At 40.7% G+C, this 26,056-nt stretch overlaps 3 protein-coding genes across 4 annotated transcripts in view; 1 reads left to right on the top strand and 2 right to left on the bottom strand.

Moving 5' to 3' along the window:
* Positions 1-2,529: 2,529 nt before the first annotated feature.
* On the top strand, positions 2,530-14,118 carry LOC129758657 (uncharacterized). The gene is made up of 6 exons (XM_055756258.1): positions 2,530-4,493; positions 4,556-4,779; positions 5,144-5,647; positions 5,712-5,880; positions 5,943-6,946; positions 13,503-14,118. The coding sequence occupies exons 1-6, from the start codon at positions 2,919-2,921 to the stop codon at positions 13,870-13,872; spliced, it is 3,846 nt and encodes a 1,281-aa protein (XP_055612233.1). The 5' UTR covers positions 2,530-2,918; the 3' UTR covers positions 13,873-14,118.
* LOC129758731 (nose resistant to fluoxetine protein 6-like) overlaps positions 13,924-26,056 on the bottom strand; it is a 99,934-nt gene continuing 87,801 nt past the window's right edge. For both annotated transcript variants that reach the window (XM_055756370.1, XM_055756442.1), the window contains 5 exons: positions 15,569-15,732; positions 15,139-15,504; positions 14,948-15,073; positions 14,539-14,887; positions 13,924-14,475 (listed from right to left, as the gene is read on the bottom strand). In XM_055756370.1, the coding sequence (XP_055612345.1) occupies positions 14,248-14,475; positions 14,539-14,887; positions 14,948-15,073; positions 15,139-15,504; positions 15,569-15,732 (1,233 nt within the window). In that variant the 3' untranslated portion in view covers positions 13,924-14,247. The remainder of the gene's footprint in view (positions 14,476-14,538; positions 14,888-14,947; positions 15,074-15,138; positions 15,505-15,568; positions 15,733-26,056) is intronic.
* LOC129758900 (uncharacterized) lies at positions 24,502-25,079 on the bottom strand. Its single transcript, XM_055756472.1, has one exon. The coding sequence runs from the start codon at positions 25,027-25,029 to the stop codon at positions 24,547-24,549; it is 483 nt and encodes a 160-aa protein (XP_055612447.1). The 5' UTR covers positions 25,030-25,079; the 3' UTR covers positions 24,502-24,546.

Raw genomic sequence — 26,056 nt, 5'->3', positions numbered from 1 at the left:
TTCTAACATTTACTTGGTCCATAGCAACCGTCCTCTAATTTCTCGGACATCTTACATTCGCTAGATCACGCTCCACTTGGTCTAACAACCTCGCTCGTTGCGCTCCTGTTCGTCTCGTTCCTACGGAATTGGTAGTGAACACCTGTTATACAGGACCGTGCCCAGCGTATCCGGCCAGTGATTCTGGATTCTGAGTTTGCCGTAGAGTCGCTGCACGCCGCGAATGATGGTTCTTAACACTCATCGCTCGAATACTCCGAGTGTAAGCAGGTCCTCCTCGAGCAATATCCATGTCTCGAGCCCGTAGAGATCAACCGGTTTAATGACCGTTGTTTATAGCTTATACTTCGTGCGAGGGCTAAGCCTTCTCGACCGCAGTTGCTCGTGGAGTCCAAAGAATGCACGACTTCCGCTGATCATTCGCCGCCGGATCTCACGGCTGGTGTCATTGACTGCGGTCACCAGAGAGCCGAAATAGACAAAGTTTTCAACTATCTCCAGCTCGTCGCCGTCGATCGTGATCTTGTACTTCTTCTACTGGACATGCGGGCTCGGTCGTTCTCGGAGCCGCAGGTCGTCTTGGACGTATTAATCATCAACCCGATCCTTTATGTTTCGCGTTTCTATTTGCGGTAGATCCCCTCCCCCGGATGATCTGCCGACTATGTCAATGTCGTCGGCAAAGCAGATAAGGTGACTGAATCTGTTGAAAATCGTGCTCCACATTTCGCCCATCGTTCGTCGAATAACACCTTCTAGCGCCACGTTGAGTTATGCATGATATACCATTGCCTTGACGAAGCCCCCTACGCGATTCGACAATTCACCCGAGATCCGCACAAAGCACTGCGTTTCATCTAATCCATCTGGACAGCTTCCCGGAGAATCCGTTCGCGTCTATGACTTTCCATAGCTCGTCACTGTCGATCGTAACTCTGAAGTCGACAAATAGACGTAGGGACTTGGTGTCACGGCATTTTTGGAGGATTTGCCGTAACGTGAAGATCTGGTCCGCCGTAAACCCTCCCTTAAGAAGCCAGCCTGATAACTTAAGACGAATCTGTTTGCTTGTGGCGTTCGGTGGCGAAGGAAAGCACTTTGTAGGCGGCATTTAGGACAGTGATCACTCGGGAGTTCTCACAGTCCAATTTTTCGCCCTTCTTGTAGATAAGGCATATCAACCCCTCCCTCCACTCCTCCGACAGCTATTTTGTGTCCCAGATCCGGCCCCTAAACAGGTGTAGGAAATACAGTGCCATCCTTCCAGACGACTTTTTTCTATTTAGCTGGCGGATGGTTTCCTCAACTTCAGAGCGTCTCCTTTTCATCGTTGGCTACGTCGGCGATTTACTCTCTTTCACCGTCTTGGTCTCGTGTATGTGCGCCGTTGATTACCTCACGATTGTCCGTCAGAATGCATCTTGTGGCACAAAGCCTTTGCGCGATACGTTTCGTGTTTCTTGGGAACGATACAGCTCCTCGAGCTCCTCCTCCTCCATGCGGCGCTTTTTTCCTGGAAAATTTTGACTCGCTGCCTCTTCTGCTGTCGGTGATCTTCTACGTTTCAACGGGTGCTTCTTTGCACTACTGCCGCCGGCGTGTAGTCGGCCGCCTATGTGGTTTATCAGTAGCTGAGGAAAATAAAAAACTTTAGTATTTGTTCGTAGTATCCATACAGTTGTTTATGAACGATTGCGGCTTAACGTGACGTCACCACGGAGTCAAGTATTGAGTGCCCAAATGTAGCCATGGAAACTTATTAAGAAGTATTTTTGGGACGCAAATAAAGTTGTTAATTATTTAGAACAAATATCGTCGCCGTGCTGGGCGTCAGGAAGGAAGTGCGAAAATAAAAGGGTGCTTTGATTGTGATTTTTGAAATAATACTGAGAATCACGGTAGAAAAAGAACAAGGTAGGCTACCGCGAGTAAACAACTCGTTTGAAAGTAAACAAGTGACGTCAATCCTAGCTTCGAACCAGGCAATAAGATGAGAAGCTATAATTCAGAATACCGATATTATTCTAAGTTTAGTAGATAATAATTCAAGTAAATAATATGAACTAATTCCTTATTTTAAATGTGTAAATCTGGGTTCGAAAATTCTTTAGCTTTGATCCGTAACGTTGGATTCAAAAATGTGAGTTCCAAATCCGATTTCTGAATTCTACACATATCATTAAAATAAAGTTTAAAATTGTCAATCTGGATTGTGGATTGATCATTCTCAAGAAAGAGTTTAGGAGTAAATTTTGAGTTTGATATCATTTTTCGAAGGTAATCAAATGTTCCTTAAAATGAATTCTAAATGCGAAATAGACGTTTTAAAATTCGAAATCAACCTTTCTTAAGAGGCCGAAGACTGATCCCCAACGGTACACCATCAGTGACACTTGGTCCTAGCAATAATGCAGGAAAAACTAGGAGAAAAACACCCAAAAAACGCCACCCCGCGAGAAAGAGAACGACCGCAAAAGAAAAACAACATCTCCGGAAAAACCAAAAGGAAAAACGCGCAAACGAAAAATTACTGGTTGCCGGTCGACCCCCCCTTTTGAACTGGGTTGCAGAAGGTTGACGATCATTTGCTCTCTCGAATCCGACCCGGTCAGAACGCAAAACCTAAGCGCGCCACTCGAAAGCCGTCGTTCGGTCAGTTATAATTTTAGTTATTTAAGGAAATTTTCCGCGCGCAACCAATTCGTCCGGGCGTTGGAATTTTCGTTTGTCAGTTTTTATGCATCAATCGGTGGCATTTCTTTAGCTAGAAGAGTGATAATTTAATGTGTTCCGTCTTTAGAATAAGCTCAATCATTAAAGTGTAGTTAGTGCGATAGAATTTCGAAATTGATTAAAGTAGGAAGATGTCAATTTTTGTTCGTTAAGAAGGGACCCGGAAGTGTAATTGTTGGGTCAAAATGGCCGTCCTATTCCGTCCCTGGCTGCTGCTGCTGACGGTGGCCTGGGTTTTGTGTCTGTTGGCCGTAAGTTCGGCCGATGGCTTCCGGCTGAAAGACTACGGAGTCGATGAGGATCAACGTCAGTCGATGGCAACTTCCAGGAAGAAGATCCAGCTGCGGAGAGTCGCCATGGAGCAGGTGGTGCACAAGAAAAAGAGCGTACTGCAGCGGCTAGAGAAGGACGAGGATGATGAAGATGAGGACGACGATGAAAACGATAACGAAGACGACGACGACGACGATGACGAGAAGGTGGCCGAGAGCAAGTACAAGTTCGAGAGAGTGAGAAGAAGCTACCACGTGGAGCCGAAAGAGAAATCGTCGAAGTACTCGGTGGAGTCGAAGAAGCTCGGAAAGAAAGATGCGTTTAGAAAACTCAAGCCAGTAGATGAGGATGACGACGATGAAGATGACGATGAAGAGGCAGAGAAGTCGATTTTCAACCTGTTCGGGTTGCTGGGATCGAAGAAAGCGAAAGATGACGACAATGAACAGCCGGAAACAAAACAAAAGGAATCTAAGAAGGCTGGTAAAACTGACGTTGAAGATCAAGACGATGATGATGGTGACGACGACGACGATGAAGAGAAAGACGACGATGGAGGCATGTTTGGATGGTTGACAGATTTGATTGGGGGTAAAGACGATGGTGATGATAAAAACGACGAAAAGGATGACGACGACGATGACGAAGACAGTGCAGACGATGAAGAAGGTGTCGGATTCTTCGGTTGGTTGAAAAAGCTAGCAGAAAAGGGTGACGAAGACGTACCGGATCATGACGACGACGATGATGATGATGAGGACGACGAGAAAGACGAAGAACGTGAAAAGGAGAACCCTTTGATTAACTTTGTGAGTAGTTTCTTAGCAACCGACAAAGAGGAGTCCAGTGAGGAAGTTAAATTCGAACCAGTCGGGGAGGAGAACGAAGACGATGATGACGACGACGATAACGAAGACGCAGACGCCATCAAAAAGGCTAAGAAAGCTAAGGAATCTAAAATTGTTCAACTTCTCAACGCAAGCCCCCTGAACAACCTCTTCAAGGCCGAGGACCTACCGAAGGAATCGACCATTGGAACTGACCCGAAGAAGATCAAGAAACTGCAGCAAACACCTTCGAAAGTTGTTAAGGAACGTTTCGAGATCTCGGCTGAAGACTTTGAATCGCTTCTTCTGAGGATTCCGTCCTTCGTTCCGGACTACTCGAAGCTTCCGAACAACGAATGTCGTCGACAAGGACAGATTTTCAAACGACAGCTTCGAGGCAAGCGTCTCTGGGCTCTACAGATGATCGACGCCTCAGCTAAGCTCACATCCGGAGTTCTCCGAGGCAACGCTAACCAATTGGGAGACTTTGATCTGTGCACAGGAATCGCCACCAAAATAAACGTTAAAGAGGACGATCAAGTTCGCATGAAGGGCAAATACTGTCTGGCTCACATCGATATCGTAGCCGAGGAAGAAGACCTCAAGCTTCCTGTCCACCTGCTTCAGGGACGAGGATTCATCAAGAGTACTCTCAATGATGTAAGTTCCCCTTCTCCGTAATATAACGTGTTCCTAAAAACTTAATCCAACTCTTTCAACAGCCGGATCACTTCCTGCCTCGCTTTACCACAATCAATTGGGGTCTCTGCCTTCCGGCGGCATGTGATCACGAAGATGCCGTCGGAATTGTGAGGAACTTTGTTAAACCTTATAACACCACCGGAGTTAAGCTGTTTCTGGAGATCGAGGAGGGTAACTGCCACATTCGGACTCCATCCGGGTGGATTCGATTGTTCAAGGAGCACTGGCAGCTCGTTGGATCACTGTAAGTATTACGAAAATTTCAGAACAGAAAGCCACACAAAAAAGTGTTGAGGTCAATTTTAAACATAAACCTCTTTAGAATTTCGTCTAGAACTTTGGTTTTATAAAGTCTTAGCTTTCATAAGGAAGGAGAGAACTATTTTCCGGAAATTTGAGTCCTGAAAAAGTTTCAATGATCATGAAGAAATTTAACTCCTGCATACAACTCCTTTATACAATTTCTTATGCCTCTTTTAAGGAGTTTTTTTTTCTTTTTGACTGATATTTCATCAAGACTGATATCGGTACATTTTACTCTTCAATAAGATCTTCAACAGTATTGACGGAGTCCAACCTCGACTAACCCTTGACTTCCCTTCTTTCAGAGGTTTCTACACTTTCGTCGTGGTCATTGCTCTGGTTGCCTCACTCAACGACGTCGGGATCATCAAGATCGAACCTCATCCAAAAACCTCATCCTCATCCGAAGCCACCGATTCAGAAGAAGCTAGCACCGATTCTAACCTACTCCATCAGGCTTTGATGTGCTTCTCGTTGAAGCGAACCCTTCGCCAACTTCTGGGAACCGAAGATCAAACCGTCCAGGGTAAGGACGTGGTTGGCTGCCTGGCCGGGTTGAAAACCCTTGCCACGGTGGCCCTTTTTGCTGCCCTTAGGGTAATTCCAATGGGCTTCCAACCGTTCACCAATCGGAACGAGTTCACCGAAACCTTCAACTCCCAGTGGAGCGTAGCCGTGCGGGTGTTCATGCTGTATGCGGACGTTTTCCTGCTGGTCAGCGGTTTCCTGGCTGCCTATCACATGGTAGCCGAGTGGCAGCAGAAGCAGAAGGTGCCCTGGTTCCGGTGGATCATCGGGCGTTATCTTCGGTTGGTGTCATTTTTTTAACAATGAACAATTCCGTATTCTTAACTTTCCCTGTTTTCAACGCAGATTGGCCCTCCCTCTGGTACCGGTGTTGATCTTCTACTCCTGGGTTTGGGAGCACCTTGGAAATGGTCCTCAATGGGGAGATGTCGTGATAAAAAATGCCAACTTGTGTAAGCACAACTTCTGGGACAACCTGTTCTTCACTCAGAATTGGGATCCTGTTGAAGAATCTGTAAGTATCTACCCCTTAACTTCAATGGATTTGAAACTCACTGAAATTCATTTTTGTTTTAGTGCGCTCCTCACACCTTCCAGCTGGCCATCGAGATGCAACTCTCGATCCTGGCACCATTCCTCCTCATCGTTCTGACCAAGAGTCCCTTCTACGGAGCTGCTGCCTACGTTGCCTTGAACGGCCTCTCAACTGCCATGCGTTTTGTTTCAACTTCCGAAGATCGTCTTTCCCCCTACATCTACCACGGAATCCGCCTCACCCAAATCTACCGCACCATAAACCAAAGTTTCTCGGAAACCCTGCACCGAGCCACTCCCTACCTCGCAGGTTTCGGACTCGGATATCTCCTCAGGGAAACCACTCTCCAGAAACACGATCGCGGAATCAACGCCAGCGGATGGATCGGAATGGCCATCGGCCTCGGTTGGTGCTTCATCTTCCCTCTGGACACCGGCTCCAAGGACTTCCAGTACGAGCTAGGAGACGCAGCCCAATACGCAGCCCTCGCTCCCCTCTCCTTTGCCCTCAGCATTTGCTGGATCATCTACTATTGCGTTACCAATCCGGAAAGCCCACTAAACCGGATCCTCAGCTGTCGTCTAATGCAGTTCTTCGGAAAGCTCTCCTACTCGATGTCCCTCATCCAGTTCCTAGTATTCTTCTACTTTGCTGGAACGACTCGCGGTAGCGAACAATTCACTCTGGCTGGATACTTCAACAGAGCTGAAATTTGTCTCCTCATCAGTGGATCAATTGTTTTAACTCTCCTGTACGATCTCCCGGTCCAGAACATCAAAACCATTCTCGATCGGTCCGGCGTTTTCGATCGAATGGAAAAGAAGGACAATTCGGTTGTGGAACTTGATACACCTAAGACCGAGGGCGAAACAGACAGTCAGCTGAGTGCGGAAGTTGATTCGGCGAAACCGGCGGAGGAAGACTTCGCTAGCCCATTCGATGAAAAGGATCCGGACGATTGTGGACCGCGGATGGTTTGGAAGCGTAGTGCTACACCCGAACCGGAGGAGTCCACCGGAAAAGGCTTCTGGGGTGAAGAGGAAGAGTGAGTATCTTAACTTTTTTTTCATATGTTTGTTGAACCTTAACTTTATACCTTAACAAGGTCAAAAAATTTGGTTTGAACCGGTAAACATTTGATAATTTTCGATATTTTTTTCTGATCCTGAACGTTTGGTTACAATTTCGGATTCCTGCTACAACTGATCTTCCTATCAGTCCAGAGTCACACTGCTCTTATGTAATCCTAAACTAAAAATCTACTGCAAATTACCTTCGAATAGACTTTTCTGTACCTAGAGAGATGCACTTCTACGCATACTTCTAAGATTGAAGAATTAGGATCCGCAGTGGCCAGAGAATACGCTTTGAGTAATTAACAAAGAAAACTGGCTCTTGTAACACGCCATGTAAAAACGCTGTTTTAACACCCATTTGATGGATGTGAAAGGACATTTGAACAGTTACGGCCTAGACTGCCTCAAATGACCCGACTTTTGAAAAAGTTATACGCTGCAGGCTAGAATTGATCCTGGGCCTAGTACAAGATCTCAAGCCAAATTTGGGCCAGATCGGACCACGGGAAGGGGTCGTTCAACGAGCCTTAAGTTTGTATTGGATTTTGAGACATTTTGTTCGAGAGGAACATAAAAAAACAGTTTTTCGTCAATAACTTTTGTCTCCTTCGACCGATTTCTTTCAAAAACGGGTTTTCTTAAAGCCTAAACTATGATAAATATTTCATCCGAATATTGCATTTCAATTAAAGTTAAGATCAAAAAGTTATTAGGCTTCAAAAATTGGCTAACTTTTTCAAGGGTGATATTCATCACTGTTTTAATGATGCGACTAAATGTCCGACCAGAACACTCAATGTGAAATGCACGCTGTTTTGTCAAATAACGGCCGATTTTAACCATTGTTGTTGCGTTCGATTGCAATTTTTGATGTTTTTCGAATATTTGAGTTTAGATTATATCCACTTGATAGTTCGGAAAGAAGTAAGGGCGGAAAAATGCTTGACAATTTGAAAAAAAAAAATGCATAACCACAGAGGCTTAGGAACATGAATGGACGATTTGTGATGCCAATAAAAAGATAAATTTTCGAAAACAGGTCCATTTACAGTCTTTTCGCGTTTTTCTATAGTTTTAGCTGTAGTTAAAACAAAGTACTTCATTTGGTTTGGGTGTTTTTTATAACAAAAAATAATGAGGTTGACACGTGAAGTTATTAAACTAAAAAAAAAAAATATTATATTTTTTTTATTCATAGAGTAACTAACAAAGCTCAAAGTTTATGCACAACATTTCTGATCAAATTATTTTTTGTTGAAGATTTGAATTTTTTTCGAAGTGCCTCAACTACCTTCAATAAATATTGCAGTTGTTCTTCATTTTTGGTTATTTTAACCATTGAATTCCGAAATCAATGCAACACCTCTTTCGGCACAGTCGTTCACTACGGTTACCATCTTTAAAACTGTTTTTGAAAGAAAACGGCCGACGGGAACCAAAGTAATTGATGAAAAACTGTTTTTTTTTTATTGGCATCACAAATCGTCCAGTCATGTTCCTATGCCCCTGTGGTTATGCAATTTTTTTTCAAATTGTCAAAACTTTTTCCGCCCTAACTTCTTTCCGAACTATCAAGTGATATCCACTTCAAACTCAAATATTAGAAAACATCAAAAATTGCAATCGAACGCAACAACAATGGTTAAAATCGGCTATTATTTGACGAAACGGCATGCATTTCACATTGAGTGTTCTGGTCGGACGGAATTCGTTGTCCGACGCCATCTTGAAATCCAATATGGCTCCTCCCACTCAACTTTAAAATGCTGGAAGTGACTGAAAAGCACATGAAACTCCCACAATATGGGTATTGGATGAAAGTGCTCAATAAGTAAAAGTCGAATTTGGCTGTCCCACGCCATCTTGAAATAAAAGATGGCGGTTTCCACTTAATTCAAAATGCAGTAAAAACTGAAAATCGCATGAACCATCCAAAATATAAGAAATGAGTAAAAGGAATAAAAAAGTAGATCAAAAATGACTGACAAAAATTTTGAGAAAACTGCAAAAAAGCACTGAAAGAAATAAACAAAAATATGACGAGTGTTATAAAAATAAAGTAATATTGACAAAAATATAACAAAACTGTGGAAAAATATGAATAACTATGACTCAAATTTAAAAAATGACAAAAATATGACAAACAAAATAGTAACAAATGACAAAACATTGAATAAAACACGACAAATGTGGTACAAAAAATTATGCCAGAAAAATGACAAATATTACAAAATTAAACAAAAATATGAGAAAAAATTCACAAAAATGACCTATGACAAATGAGAAAAAAATATATGACAAAATTATAATCAAAATTTTACAATAAAATTATCTGAAAGAACTAATATAAGGACAAATATTTGACAACAAATTTACAAATTGACAAAATAATAACAAAAAATTTACAATAAAATCACAAAAATCTGACAAACATATACCAAACTCTAAAAGAAGTTGGTAAAAATATGGCAAAAATTTGACATTAAAATGAAAAAATAAGACAAATAGGCTAGGATATGACAAATTTCTGAAAAAATATGACAAAAATTTGACAAAATAATTACAAAAATCTTACAAAATTATGAAGAATGAGATAAAAATATAACAAAATACTTTCAAATATATGTACGAAAAATGACAAAATGATGGCAAATACGACATTAAAATTACAACGAACGAACGAACGAAAAAAGACAAAACTATAAAATAAACTTACTATCAAATGAACAAAAAATCTGACAGAACTATGGCAAAAATACGATTACGACAAATGAAAACATGACAAAATTATGACAAAAGTTAAAATAAAATGACAAAAATCTTACAGTACTATAACCACCTTTATCAATCGTTTGTCATTTTTTTTATCATAGTTTTGTTACATTTTTATCATATTTTTTTTCATAGCTTTGTTACAAATATGGCGTTGGCGTTTCATAGCGTCAGTCTGCAAAAATCGACTTTTATTAATTGATTCCTTTCACCTAATACCCACATTATGGGTGTTTTATGCGATTTTCAGTCATTTAAAGCATTTTGATGTTATGCTGAAGCCGTCTTGGATTTGGGCGTCAAAAATGTATTCTCCGACGTCCTCATAAAATCCATGCATGCACCGAGTATTCATGTCCTTAAGATTCCTTTTCATAATCCCTGCAGTCCTAGAACGCGCAAGTTTTTTTTCCACGGTTTTCCGGAATTAACGTGGTTTTTCGGAACTAACGCGGATTAGATTTTTTGCGCGGTACGTATCCCTAGCTCACAGTTTTGATTCTGCAAATTAATTTGCAAAGATTTTTTCACGTGGATTAAATATTGCAAAACACCGAAGCTTTTTTACAGTGTTGAACCGCTTCGCAATTCGTGTGCACTTTGGCCGGCCTTCAAAAACGAACTTGCGAAATTCATCCGGTGAATGAATATTTCGCTTCGCAGTTCGCTTCGCGCTCACTGTGTTCGTACCCTTAGCTTGAAAATTTTTATTTGCAACTACGTCGTAACCATTGCTTCTTATTGTTTGAAACAAACAAATATTTCCTTCTTCTTCATCGGTTAAACAAATGCACAGTGTTCTAGAGAAACATGCTTCTCGTCCAGATTCTCGAGGGCTTTCACCAGAAGATCAAAGCTGTCTGGTAGTGTAGCCGTCTTGAGGAGGGATGGAACCTTCTTCCAGGACCTCCGCTGCATCCAGGAACAGCTTTACGCGGAACTTCCAACTCTCGTAATTGGGACCAACCAGCAGCGGAATGCCTTCCTTTGAAGTGGAGCCCACAACCTGAAGACCTGGGATCCGCAATGGCCAGAGAATACGCTTTGAGTAATTAACAAAGAAGTTTATTGCGAAGGAAAAGTGTTCTTTAACACGTTCGTCGCCCAAAAAAAATCTCAGAGCATGAAAGTAAAGCGAGAGAGCTTCAGATTTACAACGCGTGGCAGAACTGAGCGGCAACCTTACTTAAGAGAGCCGTCACCCATATATGGGTGACGTGGCGACGAACGTGTTAATGTTCGGGAGTTTGTTTAAGACTAGTGAAAATTTTCAGGATCGCTTGACACATCCTTTTCAAGGATTGCTTCACTTCAAAGTCCTTCCCGAGTGAAGAAACTATCATGTCCCCACGGTGTACAATATAATAAGGTGATATCTTCCCGACAATGTCGTCATTACTATCCATCTAGTGATCCTCGGTGTATGCCGCATTATCTTAAGCGCGCCAAACTTTTTGCCTGGCACGCTATTCGAAGATAGTAATGACGTCACTTGTTTACAGTCAAACGAGTTGTTTACTCGTGTGAGTAGCCTACCTTGTCTATTTATACCGTGTCATGTCCCTATCTTATTCCTGAGGGTAGTCCCAACCCAACCTGTATACATATCTCAGGTGGCGATGGAAATCCCGTGCTAAGTGTTAGTGAAAGCTTTTTTTCGTAAACATTGCGACCATGCCAATCCGTGACGTCAGTTGCATTTTCAAACAAACAACCATCATCGCTGTACCAGCGAAAACTAGAGAAAAAATCTGGCTGTTTACGACTGCTATTTACGACTCTCGCCTAGGATACATAAACATCCTGGCAAGTGACGTAGGCTTTGTTTACCTTTTTACTTTTTGAATAACGAGTTCTGTAATAGTTTACGTGTTTGTTCATCACCTTCTTTGTAGCCCATTGCACAGTGGTCCAAAATGCGAAAAACGTGATCGTTGCTTATAACTTTTTTAGGTCACATTTTAGCATATCGGTGTCTTCGGAGAAGTTTGTCAGTAAAATCAGCTCTATAATAAAAAACTATTATTTTTCTGATTAATCCTCCTACAAGTGAGATAAAATTTCTAACTTCTCTGTTATAGGTTTTAGCTCTTTGATGTCTTCGACAAACTTGTTAAAAATCAAATTTTCTACAACTATTTCTCAGATGCCAAGTTTCTAAAATAATTATTATCCGAGATATCGGCCAAATAAGAAACTTAACCTCTAAAAATCAGTTGTTTGATAATAACTTTTTTCAGTAAATTTTAAGTTTAATAAAATGTTGCACAAAATTGTTTGTCTTACTAAAATACACCACTTTGTTGAACATTTCAAGTTTTTAAAATGTGATACTGCAGAGCTATGTTAAAAAGATTACCGAAAATAGGGCTTTACATATACAAATGCGCTTCCGAACCTTTGCTTCTGACATCGCGCAGGGAAAAGCTAGAAGAAAACACATGTACCAAGTAGAATGCGCTGTATGTGCTTTCATAGAAATCGTTGTTTTTAATGCAAACATGGAAAAGTAAAATTGATGTATCTCGCTTGGATACAAGTGGATACTGACGATTGTACCTGCATCTTGTAGACGAAATCTTCGACTTTATTTTGCATCTAAAGCGGGCTGCCCGATGTTGCCCGGTGTTTGTAAAATAAGGCGTGAAAAAGCCCTATTTTCGGTAATCTTTTTAACATAGCTCTGCAGTATCACATTTTACAAACTTGAAATGTTCAACAAAGTGGTGTATTTTAGTAAGACAAACAATTTTGTGCAACATTTTATTAAACTTAAAATTTACTGAAAAAAATTACTATCAAACAACTGATTTTTAGAGGTTAAGTTTCTTATTTGGCCGATATCTCGGATAATAATTATTTTAGAAACTTGGCATCTGAGAAATAGTTGTAGAAAATTTGATTTTTAACAAGTTTGTCGAAGACATCAAAGAGCTAAAACCTATAACAGAGAAGTTAGAAATTTTATCTCACTTGTAGGGGGATTAATCAGAAAAATAATAGTTTTTTATTATAGAGCTGATTTTACTGACAAACTTCTCCGAAGACACCAATATGCTAAAATGTGACCTAAAAAAGTTATGAGCAACGATCACGTTTTTCGCATTTTGGACCACTGTGCATTGGTCCCAACCGTGGTATAAGAGATTCGCTTCCAAAAAGATCAAATCGTATTCTTTTTAGGGTTTGTCCAAATTAGGGTGGTCCAAAAATAGCGGTTGGTTTCGAAATCAAAACCTTGGGGGCTGAAATCTTTTCATGGCCTGTCAGAAGGCCTCATGCATGTCGAATTTCAGCTCATTTTGTAAACTCTAAAGAGTCGCTCAACGAGCCTCATATTTGTATGGAAACTTGACACCATTCATTTGTTTATTTGTATTTGTAAAATCAACGGATCATATGATGATCCAAATGATAACTTAATCATAAATAACTTATCAAAATTAAAATCCACTCGACACATTTCTGGACACGTCTATACTTTTCTTTCACGCAACTTTTAGGAGACTAAAGACCGGATTCAAAAGGTGTTTGTCCTGAAATAAATAGGTAAAAGACACGACACACGTCCGGTTAGTTGGCTAGCCAGGTTGAAAGAGGCAGATCTTTTTATTAGGACAATTAGGTACAATGTTTCGCCTGCGAAGTTCATTTGCCCTACGTCGACTGTGTTCCCATTCTGGAATCGGAAAATCGATAAAAAATTTGCAATTCCACCAATTTACTTATTTTTGTTTTGTTTTTCTCACACAGAGAAACCCCGACGTTTACGCTCAAATCGAAATCACCGGACAAAGCTAGCGTAGAGGAACCCGCAGCGAAGGAAGAGGAAGCCGAAGAGGAAGAGGAAGCTGAAGAAGAAGAGGAAGAAGAAGAAGAGGAGGAGGAAGAGGAAGAAGACGAAGAAAAAGAAGTGATCCATCGACCGACGACAACGTCCACATCTTCGGGCAGTCAATCCACGGAAGGCAAAAAACCAGCAGCAGCCGAAGCAGAAAGCAGCCCTTCACCGCCACGAACGTCTCGATTCGCATCCTCCGGGAGTCGATTCGCGTTGAAAACTTCCCCGAGTCCACCGCCTAGGCGACGCCAATGGCGCAGCTGGGATCTCCAGGACGATTAGAATCAAGTTATTAGGAAGAAACAAATTTCTTTCGATTTAAAGTTTGCTGACTGAAATTGGAACGGTTGGTTTATTCAAGGTTTCCTAAATTCTAAAATGAAAAAGGAGTAGAAACAATGGAAATCTATTTACAAAGCTGACGACAAATATTGTCCCAAGACATACCTACATACAGTTAATAATTTTGAACTTTGACAATGCCCAAATTTCGAGACGGAAAATTAAAACCAGTTGCTAGTAGCTAATTGCCTTAAGAGTAGGTGCTTTTTTGAATGAGAAATATTCCCAGTGGTGGTTGATATGGTAACAATTTAAGAGTTAAAGTAAGTAGCTATATGGTATCTAGTGGAATTTCGAGATTCCGAAACGGCATTATCATCGGGAGCTATCATCCGAGGTACTTTGCGTATTGTTTGTACTGTGGCTATCGGCTTCGGAGGTCTTCTCTTCAGAAGTGTCATTATGATGTAAAGGCCTTCCGGTGCTGGGTCGTTGCCTCCTCAACAGGATCTTCTCCAGTCCATGGATGGGAGATTCAAATAGGAGACACAGGCCGAGGGCAGCCAGGAATGTGATACTGACGTGGGACAGAGCCTCTCCCGTCTGAAAGTTTTAAGATTTTCAGATTAGATTTCGGTTTGTGGGGGGAGATGCGAAGATACTCACCATACTGACAACACTGGCGTAAAGTGGTTCCCTTTGGGACGCGCTAAAGTACAGCTCGACCAAGCCGTTCGTCAGATAGGCACAGTATGTCAACCGGCTGATTGGGACGAACACCTGAGAGCTCAGGAACTTCTTCAGCGGACCTCCATGGCCGGTGACGCAGGCCAGCACCAGCCATCCGTTGGATAAACTCCATCCCAATCGGTGGAGCGCAGCGTAGATGGCATTGGCCAGATAGTTCTCCGTTCCGGTGGAGTTGTAGAAGGCCGAGAGGCCAAACATCGAACCCACTCCGATGGCAATCGATAAGGTCCAACACACGATAAGCTTGCGCTTACCGATGGTGATGCTTTAAGAAAACAAAATCCAGTTAGTTTTTCCTCAAAAATGTTCATTGGTAGATACTTACTTCTTCTGTTGCATCAGATGAACCAAATATCCGACAAAGATTCCGAAGACGTAGCCTGCGGTCCTCATGTGAGTTTTGACGTACACATTGGTGTAGTAGAAGTTCGCCTGAGGATCGGTCACCTCACTGTAAGGCACAAAAAAAAGTTAGGTTAGTTCCAGACGGTCCAGTGACCCGAAAACCACACCAACCTCGGATAGATCATGAAGGTCGGGTCCAACTTCCCGAAATAGGTCACCGCAAAGGGGATGACCATAGAAACGACGGCCACCACACCGATCAGCGTAAAACCCGCCCTTCGACCGATCTTCCACAGCGGATACAGAAGCAGTGGTGCCAGTACGAACAGCTGCGAATCCGCTGCCAGATACCACGATTGGAACATGCACAGCTGATCCGTTCCGATGTAGTTGTTGATGTAGAGAGCGTTGAGCCACCAACTGGCCCGGCAACGGGCTTGTTCCAGCATCATCCGCTGGTTCCAGAGCGGCCCACTGCCCAGCCTCGGAAGCCAGGTGGCGTACAGCGCGATGATGGCCGCATAAGCTGGCGTTAATCTGAGAGCAAGTTTTTACAATTTATTTTATTCTTCGTTAAGATTATTATTCCGAAAGGACTTACCGAATGTATCGGAATATGTAGAGCAGGAGAAAGTTGACCCGACCACGGCGTTTGTCCAGCTCGATGAGCAACAGACGGGCGAAGAGGAACCCACTCAGCAGCAGGAAGGTGTCCACCAACAGCGGGGAATTGGCCAAGAAAGCATTGTGGAGCAGTTTGATTTGCTGGAATAAAAAGAAAACAAAATTGTGAACATGAGCTAACGTTCAAGAAACGATTAATACCTGGAATCAGCAAGGCAAAATATTTTAACGGAATGAGTCTGTCGACGTTCCATAACCACAACCCATTAGCCCGCCTCGTGTGGGTTGAAGTGATCAGTTATCATTGAGCTTTTACAAACTTTTAGTGACAAAAGCACTAGATTAGCTTATGGGCCCTATTACACAAGACGAGTCGAGTAACTCGACTCGACTGCAGCCACTGTCGAGTCGAACGAAGTGTCGTATTACGGTAGTCGAGTGAAACAGCTGAGTCACGAACCTTCAAGCAGTCGACTCAGTCGAGCTACTCGACTGAAATTCGACTCGACTCGCCTACTGTAATACCAAAATGACTCACTCGAGTAAAATGACTCGTGACACGTCTTATGTAATAGGGCCCTTGTGAAGTAAATTATAAAATGATTTTTTATCTTTTGTATATCCTACCCAAAGTCGTACGTTTAATTCCAATCTCTATCCCACCAAAGCGACAAAGAAGTTTTGCGCAGTATTATTGGCAACACTTTTGTGATGAGTGCACGTCTAGTTACCTAAGCTTGATACCTCACAATGTAAACAAGGAATTTTACGAAAACCACCAACGTTAGATCAACGACCCGCGAGTTCACCCGAAATTCTACCATTGTTGTCGGAAGTTTCCCGAGATCGCTTCGCCTTTGCTGAATCGAGTGCCAACAAACGAACCACTGAAAGAAGGATCACTCCAAATTGCCAAAAACTTAAAACAACGCATCCGTGCTCTAAAAGCATTTCTTTGTTGTTTTTTAGGAATACTAGTTCGTGGTCCACAGTGGAAACGTGTCTGCCAACCCGATGATTAGAGATGTACGGCTAGAGAACTACTGCCAAACCCACAACAGGCTGCAGGCAGATCCTTACTAAATTTGCTTAGCTTAGCTAATTTGACTACTTATGTCCGCTTCAAATCATTGAACACGTAATGACAGTTTGTAAAAAGATTTTTCTTCATTGTTTTTGTTCAAAACAAATCATTTGTAAGGTTCAGGTATGCCTTGTTTATCATTAAATAGTTAAGGCTGTTGCGATTGATTATGTCAGATATTTTCGGAAAGCCTTTATTATTTTTATTGATTTCTCTCTGGTTAAATAACCGTGCAGACTAATATCTTAAATGCTAAGGGAATCTGCTTCCAATCCAAGCATATATAAGTCACTATTGTAACCTGACATTTTTACATGACTTGACGATAATAAATATGATTATATTATCAGTTTGGCCCGCGTGAAGCGTAAGCAAGCAGAAGAGGCGTGCGTCCGGGCGGTTAGCACTCTTAGTCCCCTAAGTACAGCTGCCGAAGCAGGCAGCGGCTAGATCGGTGCGGCGCGTCCTAGCCATTCCTGGCAAAGCAACTGGTGCAGGTCGCAAGCAGCTTGAAGTTACGGTTGCGGGCATGGCAGCCCCGCAGTCGAGCGCAATCTCGAAGCTGGCCACACCGATCGAGCTGTCCATGTTGGGGAATTGAGGGTAAAAACAGTCATAAGTCCATTTCACGATGCGAGCGATGGCTCAAACAGACTTCATTCGATTTCACGGAAAAAAAATCACACAAGAAAAGCCTCATTTGGTTCAAGCTTTTCAAGTCCGAACTTACTGTTCTCATAATAATTGAAAAATATAGGGTAATCAGCCATCGCTATATTTTGCGATGCGTGTGCTAGCTCAAACAGCCTTCATTTGATTCTTCGGAAAAAAAAAATCACATAAGATATGTCAAGTTTTGTTAAAAAAGTTCTAGTCGAAATCAGTGTTTTTTGCGATTGATTACACAATATAGGGGAATTAGGGGTTAAAAAGGCATTATATCTCCGTTCGTGCGGCGTCTGAAACTATGACCAATCGATTTTCTGAGAATTTTCACTAGAGAAAAGTATATTTTCATAGATTTTGTTCATGTAGTAGGGAAGATATTGAATTTCTTCGCGGTTCATACACTTTTTTCCCCATTTTGCATTGTACTTATGGACCCAGATTAGCACAACGGAAAGTCGCAGTGGCTCGCCGTGCCATGGGCTACAATCTTTTAAGATAATTTATCACCTTGGCAATCAACTAATAAAAAAAGGCATCAGGAAATCTGACTTTGAATGTTTTATGAGTACCGTAAACTGGGGGAAGTTTGATCACTTTTTTCATTCAATTTTGAATATTTTGGAAGGGGTTGCCTTTTCGTAATACCTAAAAACTTTAAAACCCTTACTGAGGTGAGGAGTATTAAATATGATCATTGATTGCAGTAAATTCAAACGATATTGGTATGTTATAATTAAATGTTTGTTACAAAACCAGATTTCGAGTTTCGGGGTAACTTTGATCACCATGGTTTTTATTTATCTTACCATCTTCAAATTTATTGTTTTGATGTCATTAAGCACAGAAGGTTCAAAATATTGATAACAGTAATTTTTTGTTAGGACTCAATTGATTTTTTCAACGTTTTCTTTCAAAAACAAATATACTCGAAAGATGGACAATGTTGCTGCATACATTTAGGGGCAAAAATTATAAAAAATTCTCAATATTTTTTGGCCTCAAAAACAAATGAAATTTTACCTTCATTCAATTCCCTAAGTCCTCGTACTGTTACCATGTTCCTTTTTTCTTCAAACTTAACCATTTGATAGGGTTTCTAGCCATTTTTTCTATACGGGCTTTTTCATGGAAAATGTCCGTTGTTTTTCAATATCCAAAAATTATCATCAAATGACCATAAAAATAACACTTTAACATAACCAAAACCAAGAAAAAAGTTGAACTTTCACATTAAACAACCCATTTGCATCTAAATGCTTAAATTTGATCAGGAGGGATGTTTGTTTGTGAGCTTTAAAAAAACCAGATATTTTAAGATTTTAAAATTATATTTTAAGTAATATAAAAAATCTCCTAATAAAAACAAAATTTAGCTTATTTGTTATTCAATTTACAGGCTTTCAAACGTAGTAAACAGTTTTCAGATGTTTTAATTTTGTACTTAGTTAATGATGATTATCTGCAAAAATTTCATGTTGATCAAAGTTACCCCGCTGATCAAAGTTCCCCCAGTTTACGGTACGAATTAGCTGGATCACGTCAGTGTACGTCCTCTCTGGTGCTTTGACCACGAACACTAACTTTCTGTTCCTCATCGGCTTTGGCCATGATTTGGGATTTGTTCCGGGTTACCACTCGTTTCGCGTTCAACCGTTTGCTGTTAAATGGTAACTACCCTATGTTTGCGCTTTGTCTTTACAACCTTTCTTAGGAGCTCAAGTCTTAACTGATTCGCGACCTTCTACCTGGTGACTGCCCCGCATAGCAGGAAACCATACTATAAATCTTTCGAATTATTCGGTTCTGATAATATTAATAGTTAGAATTTCTTTTGGGTCATCGCTAATGTGCCTTCGCTAGAAACGAGTTAAAACTATTTCTAAAAGATAAGATTAATCTTTAAAGAAACTAAATGGGTAATTTAGCAACGCGCCGATAAGATAAAATATTGTTCTTGGAAGATAAAATTAATAATCATGAAATAAAATTGATTATTTTAGCAACGCGCCCAAAATTTTTCTGCTGTTGAATCACACGTGGCCGAATTTGTGCCGGAAAAAATCCTCTCCCGGCACAGTTTTCGCAAAAATAACTGTTTTAAGCCGGTCTGGCAGGCAATAGCACCGGTTCCGACGTAGCAAGGGATCAGTAGCCGACAGCGGTTCCGGTTGTGCGAGGGTGAGTACACCGACTTTTATTGTTAATAACTAATTTTTCTAAAAATGAATAATTTTATTTCAGGCGCAGGTAGACAGGTGTCTCGCAGGCCTGCCGTCTTAGGCAAAGTTGGAGGAAACGTTGCTGGCTGGAGAGCAGCGGTGGAGCAACAAAGGTGTCTCTAAAATCATGGAGCGGACAAAAAAAAAATGTTGGGGCGGCTTCCGAAGGAGGAGACGATGAAATTGCAGCTGAAGGACAAAACCTGGCAGAAGCACTCGGCTGCTCGAAACCTGAAATTTCGGTTGTGAAAATTATATGTGTCAGTTATATCTGAACAACAATATTGTTGGAAAAATGTCTAATAAACAGTTGTGAAAAAATCCTAATGTTTTTAATTTAATCGGAATATTAATAATGGAAGATAGAAGGTACCTTTTATAATTTTTTATTGTTAAAAGATCTTCAGAAGATCAGCTGTAGCGTTAGGGAAACATGAAATTGAAGATTAAATAACGATAGCATCTATCGTTTAGCTACAATTTGGATAAGGAAAAAAGCAAAAAAAAAATGAATGGTTACTCTACTTAACGACCGGTTCGCTGTATCATATAGTGCGTCCAAACGATTCCATTTCATGGAAAAAAGACTACCTTAATCGTACATTAATAATCCAAAACTATAAAGCTAATCTTTCGTGTGTCTTAGGAAGAAGATAATGGCAATCGTTATTTTATAATACTGATTTATGCGGGTGTGGCACTTGCCTTTGGCCAGTCTCGCTTGTTCTTTTCCAGTGGCTTCCAGTGGCTTATTCAGAGGTTATCGCTCCGGTACTCTTAAATTTCCACTTGTAACTCATCAATGAGGGTTACGACTAAGAGGACTACCACTAAACCCCCACTAGAAACCGTCGACAGATCCGCCAAATCTGCGCGGAAGAAGTTGTGCATCCGGGTACCAGGTACCAGTATCCAGGTGTGAGACATGAGGGTACCTCCACCGCCACGGAGTATCCGAGATAAACGCACTTAATACGACGTCAGAAGCTGCGGGGATGAGACTTTACCTTCGTCGTAGTCAAACTCGTAAAGAAAAGAGTATTCAGGTCGCGGAATACTCTTGGATGGAGTGGCTTTTGGAGAGAGTTACGAGTAACAACCTTTATTTTGAATCGTAACAAAAGGCAGGGTATATATGCTAGAGTTTTGATTTCAAACCGAGTAAGCCAGAAGCGCGGACTTTATCGCCCATCTATCCCATCCCATCGCCCGTATATACCACCTGGGTGATCAACTAATAAAAAAGACGTGAGAGTTCGACTCGCGTTCGGGGGGTCAGGTCCCTGAACTGCGCATGCGAGGTATCGACGGAGTCTGGTCCTGGGATTTACACTTGGCTCGGAGGGTCTTTTCCCTCGATTGGCGTGTGTGACCAGAGAAAGTGTCGTCAACAACTCGATTTGTGTCTCGGGACACCCTGGACCAGATTCGCAAGGCGAGTAGTTATGCTAATAGGTGGACCTCTTCCAACCCGAGGAGATGTCGGATCTTAACTTGTTTGTTGTTTGTTGTTTTTATTTATCATTGCAATTTAAGATACAATCTTATAAAACACTGCAATTGGTTATAACTGGGATTTTTAATTCACAAACTCTCGAACTAAACTAGGTACCTACTTTCATCTTTTCCTAATCTAACCTGGCTAAACACTCTCTCTTAAACATACCTATGTTGATAACCATTTTGATTTCATCAGGTAACTGGTTCCAGTAGAGAATGCCTCGTACAAACAGTGTGCCATTGTAGTGGGAAGTAAAGTTTCTTGGAATTACCAACTTTCTTGCACGATTACTTCGGAAGGGAATAAGTTTCTGGTAGAGATAATCAGGTGTCGCTGTTGTATATATCTTTTGAATCATTATGTTTGTACGGTGTTTGAAGAATTCGTAAAACGAGCAGCCTATGAAACTCTTATTATGGCGGCTCATCCTTGCGTAACGATCTAGCTTGAAAATCCATCTGATACAATGATTGATTGCGATACGTAATCGATCCATCGCCATAGCTGACGCATTTAACAAAAAATCAGATCCAAAGGTTAGGTGTGGTAAAATTAGAGTTTTAGATATTTTTCATTTCAAATGCGGTGGAAGCATGCTTGACGATAATTTCAATTGGCGTAGGATTGCATAAATTTTGCCACATTGTGCGTTGACTTGGTGGTCCCACTCCAGGTTACTTTGGAAAATGATTCCAAGATTGCATACTTTATCGACATACAAAACATTAGCTGATCCTAGAGTAATGACCGGTAGGTCAGAAATCGTTCTGTTACGAGTGATGACCATAACGTTAGATTTCGAAGCATTGATTGGAAGCATATTCCTATCAGACCAAACTTGTATGCACATCAAATCGTCATTCAGCTATCGGGCCATTTCTTCAAGTGAGCTGGTAGAGGAGCAGAGGTAAAGTTGGACATCATCAGCGAACATGTGTATTTGACATGGTTTAATGATTTCTGGCAAATCGTTGATAAACAGGCAAAACAGCAAAGGGCCCAAAACTGAACCCTGCGGTACTCCCGAGATAACCGGAACAGGATCTGAACAAATTCCATCAATACTCACAACTTGTGATCTGCCAGACAAATAGGACTGAATCAAATTCACAGCGATGCCAGAAAAGTTAAACTTCGAAGATAGTTTCCGCAGTAGTTTGACATGTGAAACCCGGTCGAAAGCTTTGGAAAAATCATTAGAAATGCAGCACCTTTCTTGTCAACAGTAGCATGAATATCGTCGTGTATTTTTAGTAGTGCTGTAGTCGTACTATGCCCGGATCTAAATCCCGATTGATTGCAGTTAAGTAGATTCGTTGCGTTCAAATAATTGTTGATTTGGCGTTTCACAATTTTTTCGAACATCTTCGATAATGTACATAAAATGCTGATTGGACGAAGATTGTTCAAATCCAAGCTTTTCCCTTTTTTACGAATAGGTAGTATTTTCGCCATTTTCCAGGCTCTAGGGAATTTTGAAGTTGATATAATTAAGTTGAAGATAAACGTGATCGGATTGATCAATGATGGTAAAATCAACTTCAAAAATCTGATAGGAATGTTGTCCGATCCAACAGCGATCGATTTTATAGATGAGATGGCAAGAATGACGTCACTTTCAGATATCGCTGAAAATCTGAAGCCGTATGGATTCGCAGGAGGGCAAGCAACAGTGTGTTCGTCGGTCGTAAAACTCGCGGCAAAGTGGTTATTGATTTCTTCAGCAGTGTTAGAAAATACGTTTTCACTTGCGTTGTTAGACGGTCTCACGGTTATGTCTTTCAACCTTTTCCATAACACCCTACTAGAGTCAGCATGTCCAACAGATCGCTGAATAAAGCTAGCTTTTGCTTTATTTATCAAAGTAGTTACGCGATTCCGAAGGCGCTTGTATTCTGAATGAGAAAAATCACTTCTACAATCAATCCAGTATCTATACGCTAGATCTCTCTCGATCATCGCCCTTAAGATGTCGTTGTTAAACCACTTAGGGTTAAACCAGTTAGGGGAGATGTAGTGTTGAAATGAGGTCGTTGCTGATAAGCGCACTAGTGACAGTGTGATAAACAGTTCAAGGTGGGAACACATACAATGTTACATGAGTCGTCCAATTGCACCTATGAACCCAGAGTAGCAAACTGGAGGGACGCGGTGGCTTGCCGTGCCTTGGAATGCGATCCGTAAAATTGCAGTCCTACCCGAGTGCTGTAGTCCTCTATCTTTCGGCCTGAAGGTACATCTTGCGGTCGCCATGCTACCTCTTTTGGGGACCTGGCACATTAGAGTCACACCGGCTTCATCTGGGACGGGCAACCAACGCCTGATTTACTGTAGGGGAGAATGAGGATACTTGATCCCTGGGGATACTTGATTCCTTAGCTATATCTCGAAACTGGAATGTCTTACAAAGATCAAATGTTCTAGAAAAATGTGCCAAAAAGAGCAAAACAGCAATGCTTGTAGTTTAAAAATTTTTAACAAAACAATTGTTTGAGTAATTGAACTTTGTTTGAAAAGTTTCACAAATTGTAACTTGAAGATCTTTTTTCATCACTTTAAAATGTTCCTTACATGGGAAAATTATGAAAAAAATATTTGTTCCAATATATCAATCGTTCGAGCATAAAATGAACTTCATAATGCCATATTTTCAAAGTTATGGAAAACTCTCAACTTTTTTCAGAAAAAGTTTTCTAAAATGTTGATTATGGGTACAATTGATCCCCTAGAGTTGGGTACAATTGATCCCCTAGAGTTGGGTACAATTGATCCCCCTTCCAAACGGCATATTCTTCTTCTGAATTGATCGTTATGATTGCTGTTTACGAAATTACTAATATTTATCCAAAAACTAATATTTATCAAACAATTGTCTGAAGAATAGAGCAAAATAATTAATTTTCTCTTAATTATAAAAAATAGCGCCTGTAAGTATGCAATGATATTAGCGTTGAAACAAAGTTATAGAATTTTCTTCTGATGTCTGCTATAAATTGTGGAATGAGAACAAACATGACCAAAATAGTCAATTAACATTCTATCTTGGGGTTTTGATTGATTTTTATACAAGGATTAAGGCTTCCTTAATAAAATATCAAGTCTCCTTCAATAAGGGATCAAATCTCCCCTAACTTCAGAAAAATCGCATTTTTTTTACTCCCACGAAAATGCTTCTAGTTCATCAACGGGTTGAAGAATCGTTCTAAATTTTAGAGCATAGAAACTTGAAGTTACAAGCTGTCAGAAAATGTCAAAGACGGCGAGTTGCTTAATTTTTCCAAAAAGATATGGTGAAAATAAGAAAAGGGGATCAAGTATCCCCACTCTCCCCTATAGTCAGCTCAACGGCATTCGACTAAACTTCCAGTTGTAGTTTTATCGAAAAGATTTTTTTTAAAGTTATTAATTAATTTTATGAAGATTATTAATTAAATCTGTTAAAGTTTAAAGTTAAAGTTTATTGCACAGATAATGTAAGGAATCTATTTCCCGAAAATTTGCGCACTATACGAGAAGTAACTGGTTGCATTCGCCTCGATGATGACCTGAATGAAACGTTGCCCGATACCTCCAGCCACGACGTATCCTCGACCAATGTTGGACGACTGCTGGACCACAATCTCCACGTACGTCACGACGGCACCGACTCCGGAGACCGGATAGGACAGCGTCAGCTTGACATCCTGCAGCGTTGGCCAGGAAGCGGAATCCTGATTGACCGATACCAATCGATCCCCGGACTGACGATTCCCAATCGCATAGGTGATCTGTTGCCGAGCGTTTTTGGTTTGTGAACCAACTTCCAGGGGAATCAGCTTGATATCCGGATTGGCAGCCCGGAAGACGTTGATGTCATCGACAACTTGGATCAGGGCATCGGCTTGGTTTAGTGGGGATGTAGCTCCCTCGGAGATGGCCAGAAGAGCGAAGAAGCTCAGGATGAGTGTGACTAAGGCTTTTGCCATTTTTGGTTTTGAGGTTATGATGGTTAACCGATATAAGGTGAGAAATGATTGATTGCAACTGATAGAAATTGTTAGAGTCTACGAGTTTAAATACTGTGCATTTTAGCTCGAAGGCCGGTACTTGAAATCGATAACCTACTTTTGATGTGATTGAAATCACATTTGTTAGTCATATGAAACTATAATCTGTTGCAATAAATTTGAAAATGGGCTCCATAAATAACGTGTCAATAATATTAAAAATATGACTATGCTTGAAAATTTAATTTAAATCTTAAATATGAAACGATTTGAAATTTTGAGGATGCAACACAGTTGGAAGCACTCTAACGAAATTTATTTTACAAATACGGCTATTAGGGATGCTCCAAATATGTAGTAGGTACTTGAAATTGTGATCCACCAATAAATCAGCTGAAGTTTCTATAATCCAGAATGTATAATCACCACAGCTTTTGCCTTAGATAATTGTAGAAGCGCTTTGCTACTTGCCTTAGCTCAAGTGCCGCCATAGGCTAGACCAGTGGTTTTCAAACTTTTTTCACCCACCGCCCCCTTTTGCAAAATTTTCAAGCGCAACGCCCAATTTTCATTTATGAATCCAAAACGAAATTTTTTAGCAAGTTTTATAAAAAAAATCTTGAAAGGTTTTTTTTTAAATCTGTCTATGAAATTTGATGAAAATATTTTTTTTTAATTTTTGTTGAGTGATTTCTGGGTTTTGATAAAATTTGCCCGGATATTGTCCGGATTTTGGTCGTCAATTTTGAAATTAAATGCCTGGATTTTGCCCGGTTTTTATATGGATTTTTGGGCCGGTTACGTGTCGGAAAATTGCTTCAAAACTTCAGTAAACACTTAACTCTTTGTAAAATTTCCTGGACAAATACTTAAACTGATTGATAAGTTTGTTTTGATATCAAATCATATCTTTTATATCTATCTAATCAAACTTGAATTTTGGCAAAAAAAATTCTATATTGAATTCTATATTCAATTCTATAATAACTTATTAATCATTTGTATT

This window comes from Uranotaenia lowii, chromosome 1 (genome assembly GCF_029784155.1).
Source record: "Uranotaenia lowii strain MFRU-FL chromosome 1, ASM2978415v1, whole genome shotgun sequence".
Classification (NCBI taxonomy): Eukaryota; Metazoa; Arthropoda; class Insecta; order Diptera; family Culicidae; genus Uranotaenia; species Uranotaenia lowii.
The sequence above is the reverse complement of the archived record's forward strand: the minus strand, read 5'-3'. Positions and strand labels throughout refer to the sequence as shown.

Bases quoted from the DNA above. Each gene is read 5' to 3' on its own strand.
- LOC129758657 (XM_055756258.1), top strand. From the start codon at position 2,919: ATGGCCGTCCTATTCCGTCCCTGGCTGCTGCTGCTGACGGTGGCCTGG. The intron at 5,881-5,942 runs GTAAGTATCTAC...TTTTTGTTTTAG, and splicing joins GGGATCCTGTTGAAGAATCT to TGCGCTCCTCACACCTTCCA. The intron at 6,947-13,502 runs GTGAGTATCTTA...TTTCTCACACAG, and splicing joins TTCTGGGGTGAAGAGGAAGA to AGAAACCCCGACGTTTACGC.
- LOC129758900 (XM_055756472.1), bottom strand. From the start codon at position 25,029: ATGGCAAAAGCCTTAGTCACACTCATCCTGAGCTTCTTCGCTCTTCTG.